The sequence below is a fragment of the Notamacropus eugenii genome, chromosome 5 (assembly GCF_028372415.1).
Source record: "Notamacropus eugenii isolate mMacEug1 chromosome 5, mMacEug1.pri_v2, whole genome shotgun sequence".
Taxonomy (NCBI): Eukaryota; Metazoa; Chordata; class Mammalia; order Diprotodontia; family Macropodidae; genus Notamacropus; species Notamacropus eugenii.
The window spans coordinates 218,492,083-218,507,715 of record NC_092876.1 but is presented as its reverse complement, the minus strand read 5'-3'; the positions used below and the strand labels follow the sequence as shown (position 1 = coordinate 218,507,715).

Here is a 15,633-nt window from a genome sequence, read left to right as displayed (position 1 = left end):
CCTAGGGAGATTTAGATTTTGATATTGTAATTACTGATTGTATATTTGACTGCCAGACTCTCAAAATATGAAATAAGGTTACCTTATGTCTTCTTAGTGAAAGGCTCTAATTTTACTATAGTTCTTTCTGCTTTGGGGGTTCATTTAGATTTGCACACTGCTATTTGCTTTGAAAGCAGAGCAGTCACCAAGTAGAAAGCTTTCCTTTCATAGGAAATCTAGAATTTTGAAAATTGACAGACATAATTAATATAAGCCTAGGAAATTAGAATAATTGTCTACTAAAACTAATTTGGTGGGTTCAAGTTACATGTTTCAGTATCAACTAGCTCAGTAAATATGTGTGTATGGACCTATCAGTATGGAATCATAAAATTAACAGAAGATATGACACAGTTTATCCAGTCGAAATTTTTATTTTTTTATTTTTGCTGGTGAGAAAATTGAGGTGTATGGAAGTATGGTTTCTAAAACCATAGTAGCACATTTCCAAATTAGAAGTCAAGTCTAGGCTTAAATCTAGGACCCTTGTGTCCCTCATCACCACAGGCATTTATTTTAGCAGTCCATGTACAACTTCCATATACATAACATGTCTAGAAAATTAATGAAAGTTCATTTTTGTGTTATTTAAACTTCATAGAAACATTATGTTTTCCAGAGCCTTTTTTTGTGTATGGACTTTACATAATTTTTCATTTCATTGTTGATCCTCATTAATATTTGTCACAGAGAATTTTTTTTAGTGCTAGCCATCTGTTGGGATTTAAGTAATAAACTGATCAAATATATTTAAATTTTAATTTTAGGGGTAAAGTCACAGCTACCTTATGTATCTTATTAAATATTGTTATTTTTATTAGCAGACATATATTCATAATGATCTCAAGTGTCAACATCAAAATTCAAAAATAGAAAAATTAAGAATAGATGAAAGGGAAGCACAAAATGTAATTTAGTCTTTGAGGTCATTTACAAGTGTTGACTCTGAAACGTGACACTTACTGTCACACTTTGTTGTCATTAGCATCCTTTTTTGTCCAGTGAAAAGAGTGCTGAAATGTTAGATAGAATGAATAATAATTTTGAGACCTAGAAAAGCATATCACTGTCTTGGTTAATTTATATAATATGAAAAGCTGAATCACTTTGAATATGCCATGGAAAGAGCACTGGTTTTGAAGAAAGAGGACTTGAGTTCAGATCGCCTCTCTGATGCTAACTGCCTTCATAACATTGGATCATTCACTTAACCTTCCTTGGCTTTGACTTTCTCATTTCCAAAGTGAAAATACTGGAGTAGATGACCTCTGAGGTTTCTTCCAGCCCTAGATTTATAGCAGGATCCTGGGAGCAAGAGTATTGTTCATGGACATGAATCTGGTTTAAAGATGTGAGATTGACAGGCTACAGATAAATAGGTACTTCTTTCAGTGGGGATTTGTGAAAAGTGTGGTTCCCCCTTCACCCTTACCCAAGGAGTGCGGGAACCAATCTTGTTTAACATTTAAAAAAAAATTCTGAAGGAATTAATGCATAGTAAGACTTTTTGGAGTGTTTGTGGGTGCCAAGTTCAAAGTAATGAAATAAGCTATGATAAAATATTTGGGAAACTTTATGAATAAGAAGAAAAATTGTTTATGAATATGAGTTATTTTAAGGTTCTACATTATACAGAATGGGTTCCAAATCATCAGTTTAGATTTTTAAAAACATACAGAATTGTTATTAGAATTTATTTACCCTAGAGCATATTAATCTAATCATGTGCTATAACTATGTGGGTCCACAAAATAGTATCATTAGGAAGGACCTTGGAAACCCAAGAAAAAACTATTGTGAATATCCCATTGCTTCTGTACTACAGATAATACGTTAGCTATCAATGCTTTGTCTTAAGACTGTTATAAGGATTGACATAATTATTCCATTACGGAGGATGTAGTCTAAGGGCTTTTTCTAAGCTATCTTTCAAAGATTTTCACTGGAGCTTAATTTATAATTGCAAAAACTAGAAGCCTAAATGTCTAACAAGAAGGAATGGTAAAATAAATTTCAGTATATTAATAAAGTGGAATACTGTAGTGCAATGAATATTGATAAGTATAAAGAAATAATAAATGAACTCAAGGGAATGTTAGAAGTGAAAAAAAAAAAGCAAAGCCAGAAGAATTGAGTCAGCATTCCAAAAGACACGTAAATGAGAATGATATCTTATAGGTTGAATTTCATTTATTTAAATGTAAGTAGTTGCAAAGCAAGTTTATTAGGTGTATTGATATTTAATTCTGTTTATTATAAACCAATATAAATACAAATGCAACAAAATCTATAATGGTCTTAAAGACTTAAAATAAGACAATGGAGCACATCCTAGAGAAAGTTTAGAGAATGGGATTAGAGTGATCAGATAGTTAGGGAATTGGCTGATACACGAGAACAAACTAAAAAAAATATTGTACTTTTCTGCTTGGAAAGACATTCAATTTAACAAGCATTAAGCGCCTATTGTGCTCAGGCAGGGAATTCAAAAACAAAATGAGAAATGGTCCCCACCCTCCAGGAGATTGATTACATTATGTTGGAGGAGAGGTGTGCATGCAGCATTTATATACGCAGTTTTTGTCAGGAGAAAACACTGACAAATAAGGGCCCAAGAAAGGTTTTAGTAGCAGGAGACAAAATCTACTGAAGGCATGACAGATCTACGTAGTGATTGTGTAAATTATGTAAACACAGATAATCCACCAGAATTTCTGAACTAGGAAAAACCCTTGAAGCTCACAGGCAAATTCAGGGCAGGTATATACACGCTACACACTACACAGGTGTAAATTTACAGGTAGTAAAATTTTGAAACTCATTAACTCCCTGAAGAAGTGATGCATTCCCAAAATATAAATCAGTTTAAAAAATAGAATTTATTCCTAACTTTGAGGTTGACTTGAGGGAGGACAAGCGTGCTCTCAGAAAGAATGTGTGTTCTTTGTTGATACCAAAACGTTGTCTCCCTGTGCCCAATCTGGTGATTTCTGTCTCCACGTTTAGCTAGGTTAGTCCTTAGACAAACAGTGCATAGTATTTAATTGGACCATATTTAGTCATTTTCTACTTGGTGAATTTTACCAGAAATTGCATTTACTTCTAAAGCTAAGGGCCAACTCCACACTGTAATGATACATTGAACCATTTTGTCACAAAAGGCAGAAGTAATTATGTGAACTTTATACAGAAATAGTTCTTTTCATAATGACATTTATTTAAATGGCAACAACTTATTTGGCTCAGCTGTAAGTATTATAGACTTTGGGGAAGTTGAACTATCTAATTATTATTGAGGACCTGACTCCACACTTTAACAGTGCAAAGGAATTTAATTTCTGTGATTTGTCACTTGTTCTATTTTACATTAACACTGGAATATTCCAAAGCAAAAATCCCATACAAGGAGATAGAATAGGATATTTATTGTTCTTTTGAAATTTAAGCAATTTTTCACTTTTCTGCAGGAGAAAGGACTAGTGAAAAATGCCCCAATCTTGTATGTTACATTTTGAAAAAGACTCATAAGATTATTTTTATCCTTATAATTCAAAAGTAAGTGGAAAGGAAACTTTTATAATAAAAATAACCAGCAGTCATCAGTATTAGGATGTTAATGGACAACATGAACACTAAGCACCCAGAAAGAATGGGTAGTGTATCCCACAAATGATCCAGGTTCAGAATCAATATTTTTGCATTTGGTGAAACTGGACTTATTGATGAGAACACTTTGTAGTGAAAGGTGTCAGCCATCGGCTTTATAATCAGACAGCCACATGTCTCAAAGCTCATTAGTGACTGTCTAGTGACCTAAAGCCTGCCCTTAAAACAGAAGTGCTGTGCAGCCATCATTAGCACATATGCCCTCGCCATGGTGAATACTGATGAGGAGAATCAAAAATTCTACAAGGATATGGACAGACTCATCACAGCAACACCATTATCTGTTGATTGTCCGGAAAAATTCATCACTTGAATTGACAGCAATGCCAAAATGTAGAGAAAAGTAACTAGACTTCATGAGATTGGAAAGCTCAACAGTAAAGGTCTCGGCAAGTGTGCCAAGAAGTAACTTGTGATCATCCATGATACTGTGTAAAAGACGTTGTGGATGCATGCACTCAAGATTTAGAATTGAATTTCATTAATTATTTCTTAGTGTGACTGTCACTTCTGAAAGGAGGTTGAAATGGCCACAACTATGTTGCTGAGTACTAGAGTGACCATTGCAATAGATTCTAAACTTTTCCTTTTTAAAATACCCCTTATGTTGCAAGGTTGGTATACAGCCTGTTGAAGCAGTCCACCGTTAAGTTTCTAAGGAATGAAACCAGCTACTGTACTAAATAAGCTCCCTAAATAGACAGTAAGACTTGTGAGGTTAGGGATCATGTCTTAATCTAAACTCTCTATCTCCCCTCAGCACTTAATGCCCTGGCATTGATTTGTCCTTTGGGACCAGAGGATTGGAGTCTATTTCTCTGACTATCTGACTGAAGTATCTGTACTAATTCCTACGCCAGCAAGATCAGTCCTTCTGTGCACTTAGGTGTAGAACATTTCTGTCTTCAGTTTACTGTGGCAGGACAGTGGATATATTTACTTTAATGGCATCCTCTTGGTCTTCTGTTTTCATAAAGTTTTACTTCCACTCCCAACCCCTGCCTTGGACTACTCAGGAGCAGTCTTCTCATCTAATCACCATGGTGTCTTTCCTTCAGCTTACTCAGTTTGTCTTTTTTGTTCAACCAGTGACCATCATACATATTTTCATTTGGATGTGTCATACATGTATAGAATAAAACATTTAAGTTGAAATTCCAAATGGTTTACAGCACTCATATCATGTGTTATTAAGATTTTAAGGACATAAATCATATCAATAGAGATATAACAAATAAGTGGGTCAAGCCTATAACAGAAAGAAGAAAAGCAGCTGGTGATGGTAAGGAGAAGCCTAGGAGATGCTGTGTGCCAAAGGGGTTTCTGGACTGCCCTTTTTATTTCCTCGCTTAAGAAGCATTACAGTACATTATATAAATTGGGCTCCTATGACTTTCCATGGGACACCTGTATACCATGTCATTATTCTTGAAGAATTTGTTCTCCTTTATAAATGAACCTCTTCTCAAGGTGACTCCTTAAACTCCCTTTATTTAGAGGTGATTACCTCTAAACTATGGCCCCTGGATGGACCTTACTCAATGTGAGGGTCCTCTGGATGGGAAGCAGGGGCGCATATTTAGGAACAGAATATTAGGTCAGTTCAGTTTGTGCCTATAAGCAAATTAATCTCTGTAGTTATGGAGTTGGGAATTTATTTGATAGTGGTTAGTATTTCCTTGATTCATACTGCTGTTGAGTATCATTATTGGGAAGGGACGATGAGTGGTAAATGGAAATAGAAAGATATTGATTTTAAAAAATAATATAAGGATAATATCCTACTTTTATGGATGTATCCTTATATGTATACATGCATTTAATTTATATTGCAAACCGCCTTCCTCTGAGTTGAACATATGGTATGTTTAATGGACACACACATATATCATGAATATGTAAATATGTGAAGATTTGGCATATTTGTGCACGTTTTTCATTGTTATTATTTTTTCCACTGTAAATTTTACTATCTTGTTGTTCCAGTAGAAACATTTCTTAATGATCTGTATGTATAGCGGTGTTGCAGAAAAGCTTAAATAGTTTTTTTGATTATATTTCTTAAGGTAAATAACAAGTAGTTCAGTCCTTTGTCTTGAAAATTCATAATTTTGCTCGTTTTCTCTTAGATATGGAGTCTGGAGAGCGGTTAACATCAACGACATCCTCCTCGACTGCACCTTCTTCATCTTCTGCATCTTCTCCACCTTCTGTAGCTTCAGCAGTTTCTAAAGGTGGCCTTTCCACTGGAGCTGCCTCACTCAGCTCCACAATCAACACGTGTGGTGAATACATTTCTTTAACTTTGTTTTGCAGCGTCATCTCTTTAGGATTGTGTTTGGGAATATTTTTTAAGTTCTGCATGTTTTGGCATAAAATAGTATGTAAGCATGACAAGTTTTGCTAAGAGTCTAGGTAGTTAGTTTTAAACATTTCTGAAACGTAGATGTCATTAAAAAGCCACCAAAATCCTCTTGTTGCCACAACTCACAAATGAATATAATGAGTCAATTTTGTATTGATAAGAGACAAAAACTATAAAGACTAATTGCCAATAATAACTATTTATGGAATTAGAATTATATTGAGAAACTTTTTTCAGTTTTGGTTCATTATATTGAACTTTTAACACTCAAGCACACATGTATCCCAATTTTTATAGATTTTATAGCTAAATGACCTTTTGGACAAGGAGAAAAATTGGAACAGATTTTATAAGATAAAACCATGACTATTTAAAAAAATTATTCTTAAAATTATTTAAGAACTATCCAAATAAGGTAATATGTTTAGGGGAAATTTTCTTTTTATGGACGCAAATGCAATGTTAGCCTTAAATTCTTTCAAACTTCTTTGCATTAATTTATTAGTTATAGCATATTGTGGTTTCCCCTGCATTTGCTTTATTTTCACTATATTATTTTATGTATGTACTTACTCATATGATTCTTTGAACTTTGGGTATAAAAGTGAAAAATTGCTCACTTTGAATTGATTTACATAAGCATTTACTTCAGTTATTGCTTTAGTTGTACATCTTAAATGCCCGACATCCCCACTTTAGATAACGTACTAAAAACCAGTTGTTATCTTTTTCCCTTAACTGATCTTGTCCCTACCTTCCCTATTTTCTACGGAGAACACCACCATTCTTCCAGTTCACCAGCTTTACAACACAGGAGTTATTCCCAACTCTAATATCTATAGCACTTCCTCATATCCAATCGGTTTCCAAGCCTTGTTCAGTCCACTCCTCAGTATCTCTCACATCTGTCATCTTTTTCTAGCAATACTATGGTCACCATTGTTCAATCTCTCATCGCCTCCAGCAAAGATTACTGCAGTCTCCTAATGGTTTTTTCCAGCTTCTCTTCTCTACCCTGTTCTTTGTCTCTTCCACATATCTGTAAAGTTAATATTTCTAAACCACAGGTCTGAACATATCATTCTCTTCCACTGGAAGCTTCTATAGCTCTCTGTTGTCTTAGGATACAATACAAACACTTCTATTTGGACTTTAAAACCCCCTGCAATCTGGCAACTTTCTGGTTGACTACCTAAGACTCACCTTTCAGTACTCTCCTTTCTAGCCAAACTGGCCTACATGAGATTTTTATTTATTTATTTATTTGATATATATCCTATTTTTAAAAAAATTATCTATGAATCTGGTGTATCTCAACCTTGATTGAAAGTAATGAAATAGAACTTGCTCTGAAGGAGTTTACATCCTATCAAAAATATTTGTTTCTTTGTTTTAAAGCTTCGTTTCCTGGTCTCTCCAGGCTAGAGGTTCAGGGGCCATTCATTGGCCCAGTCCCTCTCTGATTGGCACACCAGCTTTGATCTTTTCCATTTCTGACCTGGGCTAGTTCGCCTGTTCTTAGGCAACCCGCTGTTTCTGGAGAATCACCCTATTAATGCCAAACTTAGTACGGACACTCAGTCAGCTTAATCCAGTGCTATTCAGAACTCCTGAGCTCAAGAAATCCTCCAACGTCAGCCTCCCCAATAGCAGGGATTACAGGCATGTACCATCATTCCTGGCTCTGTAGTGTAAATCATTAAGTAAATTCAAGAAAGACGTGTCCTTTAATTTTGTTTTTCTTTTAGAGCTCTTATTCCAAACCATGCATAGTATCTCAGATCACCATATCCATTAGTTCTCAAAACTAATCCCCAAAAAAGTCTTTTATAAAGTTATAACCATTTTATTGACTGACTTATAAGGGGAATAGAGGAAACTGATCTGCTGGCTGCTTCACTGAACTCAGCCATCCTGGTTTTTTGAATTCTAATGGCACAAGTAGCAAGGATATGGAAACAGAAATGATTTTGAGATTCATGACTCTCAAGTCTCATCACTGAACCGTTGACTGAAGCTTTTCCTTTTCCTACTTTCAAATTTGAGATGATTATCAGCTACATTTACATATATTAAATTATTGATTTTTTAGTATTTCCTTTTATAAACCAGAGGAAAAGTATAATCACTTAAACTTAACAGTTATTTCTGTGAAATGTGATAGAACTCCTAAAACAACTATAGATTATTTCATTTGTATTTGCAAATAGGTCTAAAAATCTACATTGATGAATTTGTAATTTTTAATTGAAAGTAGACTTTTTTATATCAAACTTGGATTTATTTAAATGAAATTGCAAAGGCTATAAAAATTTTTTTTACCCTTTGGGCAAAGTATATATTCCTCCAGCTGATAATATTTAAAATAAAATATAGCAAAGTATGGATCCAATAAGAATAAAAGGAATTTAAAGCCACACAAAAAATGATTTTAATAACTGCCACCTCTCATTAAAGTCTATTATATTATAAAGTCAAATTTAACAAGTGTATATATGTGCATATAAATTAAAAGGAAGTTTATACTTTTCTTGAGTATTCCAGTGTTTGTGTGTTTACTCTCTTAATTATGGTGAAAAACTTTTTACATATTACTGCTAAAGTAGAAAGAATATTACCTTTAAAGATCAAATCCTATTTCTTTTCTTCCTCCTTATTTGTTCACTAGCAATTCACTTGTCACCTCTCTAGAACTGAGCTTTCTTACCTGTAAAATGAGAAGACTGGATTAGATTAACTCCAAGGTCCCTTCCCACCAACTCTATGATTCTGTAGTTCTGTTCTATATAAAGTTTGAATCACAACTCACTTCTCAGAAGCTTTTCATTCCTGCCCCCATGGCTCATCTGACCTCCTCTTTCCTTTCTGTCACATGAGAACTTAGAATGAGTTTTTCATAAATCTTGCATATCTTCATCTGTTCCTTTGTAATTATTCTCTAGTATGTACCTGTTTTCATTTCCCAAACTAGACTGCAAATTACTTAAGACTGGACACTCTGTCTTTGATTTCTTTTATACCTCCGAATCACCCAGTGCTCTGAATGGTTAATAATGTTTAGTCAGTATGTGGTTGTTGAGTGAATGGATGTAGCTTCTTCAGATATAGGTGAAGTCAATAAGACAAAACATTTTCATTGAGTTTTTATGAAAAGAGCTTGTCAATGACAAATATTTTTTCTTTTATAGGTTATTGCATGAATTTGAATTTGACTTATTTCCATGTATATTGAAAGGTTTACATCAAACCGTAACAGAACTTTTATACAAAAGAGGACAAATCATTTCTCTTTTTAAAGGCGTGATTGTCTGATTTTTTTTATGACCTGCTGATTGTTCTAAGGGCCCATAATCCTAGATGTGTACTAATTACAATCGATTACTGTTTATCTTGTAAAAATCATCATATCACCAGTAATTGGGTTTGGAGAAAACATTGACAAGAAGGAAGATAGTGACTTGAATGTAGTAAGTCACTTGACACAATGTCAAAGAGGATTTTATTCCAGCTATTCAGTATTTATAATGTGGTAATCAAATCGTAGACCCTCAGAGGAAAACAAGTTTTTTACTTGGGAGGTGAGAAGGAGTAACTTTTGCTAATCCACATATTTTATTATTATTGATGAGTTATATAGTCCTACCATTATTTTATATCTGAGACCTTGAAATCTCAAAAAGTAACAGAAAGGCATCAACCTGTGGGAGGGAGGAATGAAACAAACTAGAAATAGTTAGAGTAAGGTAAAAAGAATTGTTCCGCACATGAGCTAGGAGATTCACAACTTACATAGTGATGGTAACATTGACACCATCACCTCGGTATGACATTTTACAGTTTACAAAGTGCTTTCCTCCCAACATCCCTGGGAGGTAGATAGTGTAAATTATTATTTTCCCTGTTTTACAGATTAGGAAATTGATTCTCAGAGAAGTTAAGTGACTTGTCTAAGGTCACATGATTATTGTCAGTGCTGGAACTCCAACCTAAGTCTTCTGACTTCAAGTCCATGTAAGATAAGTACAAAATATATAGAAAGTAATGTAGTACAGATTTCCTTTGCGTTTTGCCACACCGCCTTTCTATTATTACCTAATATCAGCATTGAAATGACCATGTGAAATCCTGTGTCCTGCGAAGCACATACATATCTTCTATGATGTGCCTCAAAGTCATTTCCAACCTCTATTTCAGCTTTTTCAGTGATGGAGAATTTGCTATTTTGTGAGGCAGCTCATTGAATTCTGAATTACTCTCATTGTTAGATCTTCCCCAGACAGAGTCAAAAATCTGCCTCCTTGTAACTGCTACCCATTGTAGTTCTACATGGAACTACATGGGATAAGTCAAATCCTAATACTTTTTATGGCAACCCTTTAAATTCTTGATTCTCTACATCATCTTAGTTGCCTTCCTCAATATATACTCCTATCTTGTAGTACCTCCTCCCCCTAAAATGTGGCACCCAAAACAATATTAAGTGAATGGTCCTAATAGCACAGAATACAGTATTTCCCTCTTATCATATATCCAAGATTTAATAGCTTTTGTGGAAGATTACTTCCCACTATTGACTTATATTGAAAATATACCTAGTTGAGCTACCTTTCCCCTCTCCTTCCCATTCTTTGCTTATACAATTAAACTTTACATTAAATGCTATATAATTCCATCTCTTAAGTTCATCTCTCATTTGTCTATCAAGGTAGTTTGGGATCTTAATTATATCTTAGAACCAATTTGCTTCCAAGATTCATATATCTGCAAATTTAATTAGCGTGCCATCCATGTTTGTTTGAGTTTTTAAAATTGTTCACAAAGAAAAACCCACAGGACTTTGGACAAAGCTCTAGAGATTGACTCCCAAATTCACATAGATCCGCATTCTTCATGTAGGTTTATTTCTACGGCCTGTATCCCTCCAACTGGACTCAGGGATATTATGAGAGATTTTTGTCGTATACCTTGATGAATCCAGGTATTCTTGGTCTATAACGCTTCCCTCATTTAGTAACTGTGTGGTTGTCTAGCTTGATGTGATACATATATACGATACTTTATTCAATTTTCTCTTTAATTTAGAATCTCATACTTGATCTTTTATACTAAATATTGTAATGGATTTAAGACTTGGCAAAACTATATTGAGCTTGGACTGTCTTCCTGAGAAATACCATATCTTTATCAGTTGTTCTGGACATTATCATTGCCTGGTATGTAGTAGGTACCTAGTAAATGCTATTGCTTGGATGGCCTGTTTTTAAGAACAATTTTTCATGTAGCCTAATGTCTTCGCTGTACTTGAGCCTATTTTATATATTTGCAGCACAAAAATAAACCATAAGTGTCCAACTGAGCCAAGGGATTTGTAATAATTGATAGTATAAATATTTTGCAGGTCTTGGGTGACTTGTTCAATAACGTTGTAATTGTTAATAATCATATTCCAGGGATATTCTTGTATACCATTTTGCTCCTCAGTCAATAGGTTGTTTTCTTGTAAACATTTATAGCTTTTTTAGTAATACAAGCTATGAATGCTTCATATACATTACATGAGCACATAAATGGCTTACGTTTGGAAAGATTGCTGGTAGTAGATATTTTATGCCTTCTGAAGAAAGATGGGAGCATCCTTGGATTTCAGGGGAAGCTGGCAGAGTGCTTACTTTGTATTTCATGTCTAAAGTAAAGAGTTTAAACCAATAATTATAAATCTTTTCCAACCCCACTCACTGCCTTCCACTGTTGTAGATGAATGAGTGAAATGAATGAAAAAGCATTTAAGAGCTTGCTGGGTACAAAATAAGCCCTGGGGATGCAAACAGAAAAGCTAGAGTGTTCCTGCTCTTCAGAAATTCACATTTTCGTAGAAAAGATAGTACATATAGGAAGTTACATTTGTCTTTAGGAGGATTCCTTGATAATGCAACCTTTCTTTGTGATTCTTACTATGGCTGTCCACTACTCAGTGCAATGTGCAGGTCCTGAAATATTTTTACACTTTCTGGAAAACATTGTGGGGAAAATGTGTTCATTCCTGATGGTGATAACAAATGCCAGCTTTTTAAAAAGTATTCTGATTTAGTATAGTTATTGTTAGTTGGAATAATGCCTTCAGACTCGACAAATGTTTTTCAGAATTCTAGGGAAAGTGTGTCCATTGCCTTTTCAAGACTGTTTTGAGACATAGGCATCATTTTCTGTCATCCATTTTATTGGTAGGTAGAGAATTTCTCAAGGTTTCATTTCAGTGTCCTTGACTTCTTCAGCTTTGGCCTCTTCAGGTTTTAGTAACTCTTTTTTCATTTTCATCTCTTATTTAATTTCACCTAGATTTCGGGATTAAGTTATTTCATTTTTTTTACACTGTATTTCTAAGACTTAATCATAATGTTGGCAACACTCATCATTTTACTGATACAGCAATTAAATTATTTCTGATAATTGTCCTGAAATGGTCTGCAATATATTGTTGTGTAACATGTTGTGTAACATGGATATGAGACATTGACAAAAAGCACTTGTAAAATATTTGAATTTTTATAATTTCATGCTAGTTCATAATGAAAGCTTTCACGCATGTTCATAGTTATCCAACTTTAGTGGCCTCCACTACACTGAAGCAATTCTAGCGAGTGAGGTATCCGTATTTTTTATCTATTTGGGGATATCTTGCCTTCTGATGATTTGAGAACATGAAGCAGCCCCACTCTTCTCCATGTTAAGCTAATAATGATTTAGAATAAGATCAGTTTATAACCCTATTCTATCTTGTCTCTCCTTTAAAATTTCGGGGGCAGTTGTTTCACACAGCCCAATCCACCAGCATTTCAGGGTCCCTGTGAATCCTTTATTGATAACCTAATTGTCTCAGGGCTCATAAAGTGCCCCATTATACATTACTTTGGCTGGCATCCCCCTACTTTGTGTATGATGGTTTGGACTTTGAGGGGGGTGTTAGTATTATTGTTATCATGAGCACAATTATTATCACTTTGTATATATATTTTAAAAATCTGAGCTCACCAGATGTGCCTTTCTTAAATTAAGTTTTTGTTTTTATTGCAGCTGTGCTTTTGTGACCACGTTGGACTCTTTAAATAGCTCCCTCTTTTCTTCACTAGAATCATTTGAAATTTTGTCAATAGATTTCTCCAGTGCCTCCCATTTCTCTTGAGCCATTCTTTCCTTTTATCCTAGCAAACCTATTTTTTAAACTTTTTTGAAAAGCACTTGTCTAAAGTCTAGTCTGCAGCAAACTGTTTGTTTACTTCCCAGTGGGACGCACTGGAGAGATTGACATCCCATGCAAGAATAGGTTTTTAAGTACAGTAGCTGGGGCTATCTTACCCTATTGTTTGATTACTGTTCTTAAATCTTTCAAAGTAGTAAAATTTAATGTGTCTTGACTATGAGCTTCTCACCATTGTGGGGAATAATCTTAGAAAACATATACATCCATCTTATTGAGGTTTTTTGTAATGTTGCAAAAAGGAAAAAAGAGGAACATTGAAGTATTTAAAAGAACATTCATGCTGGAGAGCAGAATGAATTTTATAAAGTAAACACAGACAAAAAGGCAGCTTTGAAAGTACATGGTGAATTGGTTGTTTGCCTTAAAAAAACCTAGTTGCATGTAATGGAGATTCACAGAGTTACATATGATCATCTTTTTTTTTCCCCTTTTCTACTTTATGCACAGAAGTGCTAATTTTTTAAGTGCAGAATTAAAAAAGAAAACGTAAGTTTATTTTACCCACTTTAAAAACATTTTATGGTGCATTTGGAAATATACACTTTTCAGTATCATAGGATTATAAGAATTACTAGTTCAAAGCTTTTTAGAAAAAGAGTATTATACTGTTTGTAATATCTGGCATCAACAGTGAAATAGGTTTAATTTTTAGTGTTAATATGAAATTATTCTTTTAAAGATTATCATTTTGCATGTTTTTCACTTTAAAATTTTTTTAAATTAATTAAAGTCTGTACTTGGACTTAAAGGGAGGAGTACATCTAATCATAGGGGACCACCTGTGCAAAATCATAGAAGTTAGAGATGAAATATCATGTAATAGTAGTATCTGATGTTTTGACCATAGTGGAAGGTACATGAAGGATGGAGAGATGGTGTTGATGGTACATACCATCCACAAAAATCACTGTTTGGCCATGTGGGAATGGAGTTTGGGAGGAAAGTTAGGACTCAGTTTTGGAGTATTTGTGTCCTATTTCACTTCCATATTATCACTTACTCTTGAGGTTTGAAAAAAGTAATTTTAAAGAGGATTGAATAGGTTATCCTATTTATTTTATATCATCAGTGTGTTTATTTTACATCACACTTATCAATCTCTACAAGGGCTCACATTGGATGAAAAAGTATATTGGAGAAGTCAGAGCAGGTCCCAAGAGGCTGATGTGAAAGAAGGTGTAAGGTAACTTGTGGAGATCTCAGAAGTACCAGAAATGGTTTTCAACTGGCTGACTCAGAAGGCAGCTCAGAAGACTTCTTACTCATGACAGCTGTTGGGATAAGGGTACAGTTGGTACAGTAACTCATCCCTCTGAAGATGTTTCACAATTTTCTCCTTTTTTATACAGAGTCCTATCTCTGATACATGAAAAATGTATTCTGTTTTTTTCTAGTTTCTAGGACTCCAAGGCAAGTGATTGGCCAAATAGGATGGATAGGCATCAGGGATTCATCTTTCTTAACGTTGCTTATGGTTGTGACATGTTATATGGAAGAATAAAAATGCCAAAAGATTTCTTTACTTGGACTGAATCTAGCCTAGTTTTTTTCCCCCCAAATAGTTTAGGAATGTAAGGCAGAATAGTGAAATCATATACATAAATAGAAGACAAAGTGTCCTAAGGAATTTTCCTTGTCTCTAACTGCTTGACCAGTGCCAGTGGAGAACAGACTTGATTTAGTTCTCAAGGAAGGATCTAAATCTCAAGGATTTAGTTTTCAAGAGAAAAAGGCCTCAATTTACCAGTAAATCTACCTGTTCTTGTATATATCCTCTAGCAAACAACCTCCATTCTTTTGCTTTCATAGAAGGTTATCACTTTCACTTGCAAAAATTCTAAATAAAAAATACATCCTCTTGTATGTTATTCACAAGAGTATGGAACTACAGGTACCAGACATTATGGGAATTGGTATAGCCATTAAAATTTTGTTGACCTGGCCACATAGAATCATGTGGACACAAAGGATAATTGAATCCATGGGCATTGATGATATCACCAAGAGAGAGAATGTAAAGGGAAGAAAAGAAGACCCGTGACATAAGATAGCAGCCAGATGATGATCCAACAAAGAAGACTGTTGAAAGTCAGGTAGTTGGACCACCAGAGGAGAGAGCATGTGCTGTGTGTTACCAAAGGAAAGGAAGGAGAAAAGACGGTTGGTAGATCAAAAACTATAGGAAAATCATGTAGTATGAAGTCTGAAATAAGGTTTTTGAATTTGGCAGTCACAGGATCATTAATAACTTTAGAGGAAGCAATTTCAATCAAGTGGTGGTATTCAAGCCAATTGCCAAGAT

The 15,633-nt window shown here is 34.4% G+C and overlaps 1 protein-coding gene across 44 annotated transcripts in view; it reads left to right on the top strand.

Annotated features, from left to right (window-relative positions):
- The window catches only part of BAZ2B (bromodomain adjacent to zinc finger domain 2B), a 353,036-nt gene that overhangs the window by 189,621 nt on the left and 147,782 nt on the right, over positions 1–15,633 (top strand). For 43 of the 44 annotated variants that reach the window (XM_072612090.1, XM_072612107.1, XM_072612104.1 and 40 more), the window contains one exon: positions 5,838–5,993. In XM_072612090.1, the coding sequence (XP_072468191.1) occupies positions 5,840–5,993 (154 nt within the window). In that variant the 5' untranslated portion in view covers positions 5,838–5,839. Of the gene's footprint in view, positions 1–5,837; positions 5,994–10,068; positions 10,085–15,633 lie in introns of those variants that run through there. The other variant, XM_072612096.1, reaches the window with a different exon arrangement.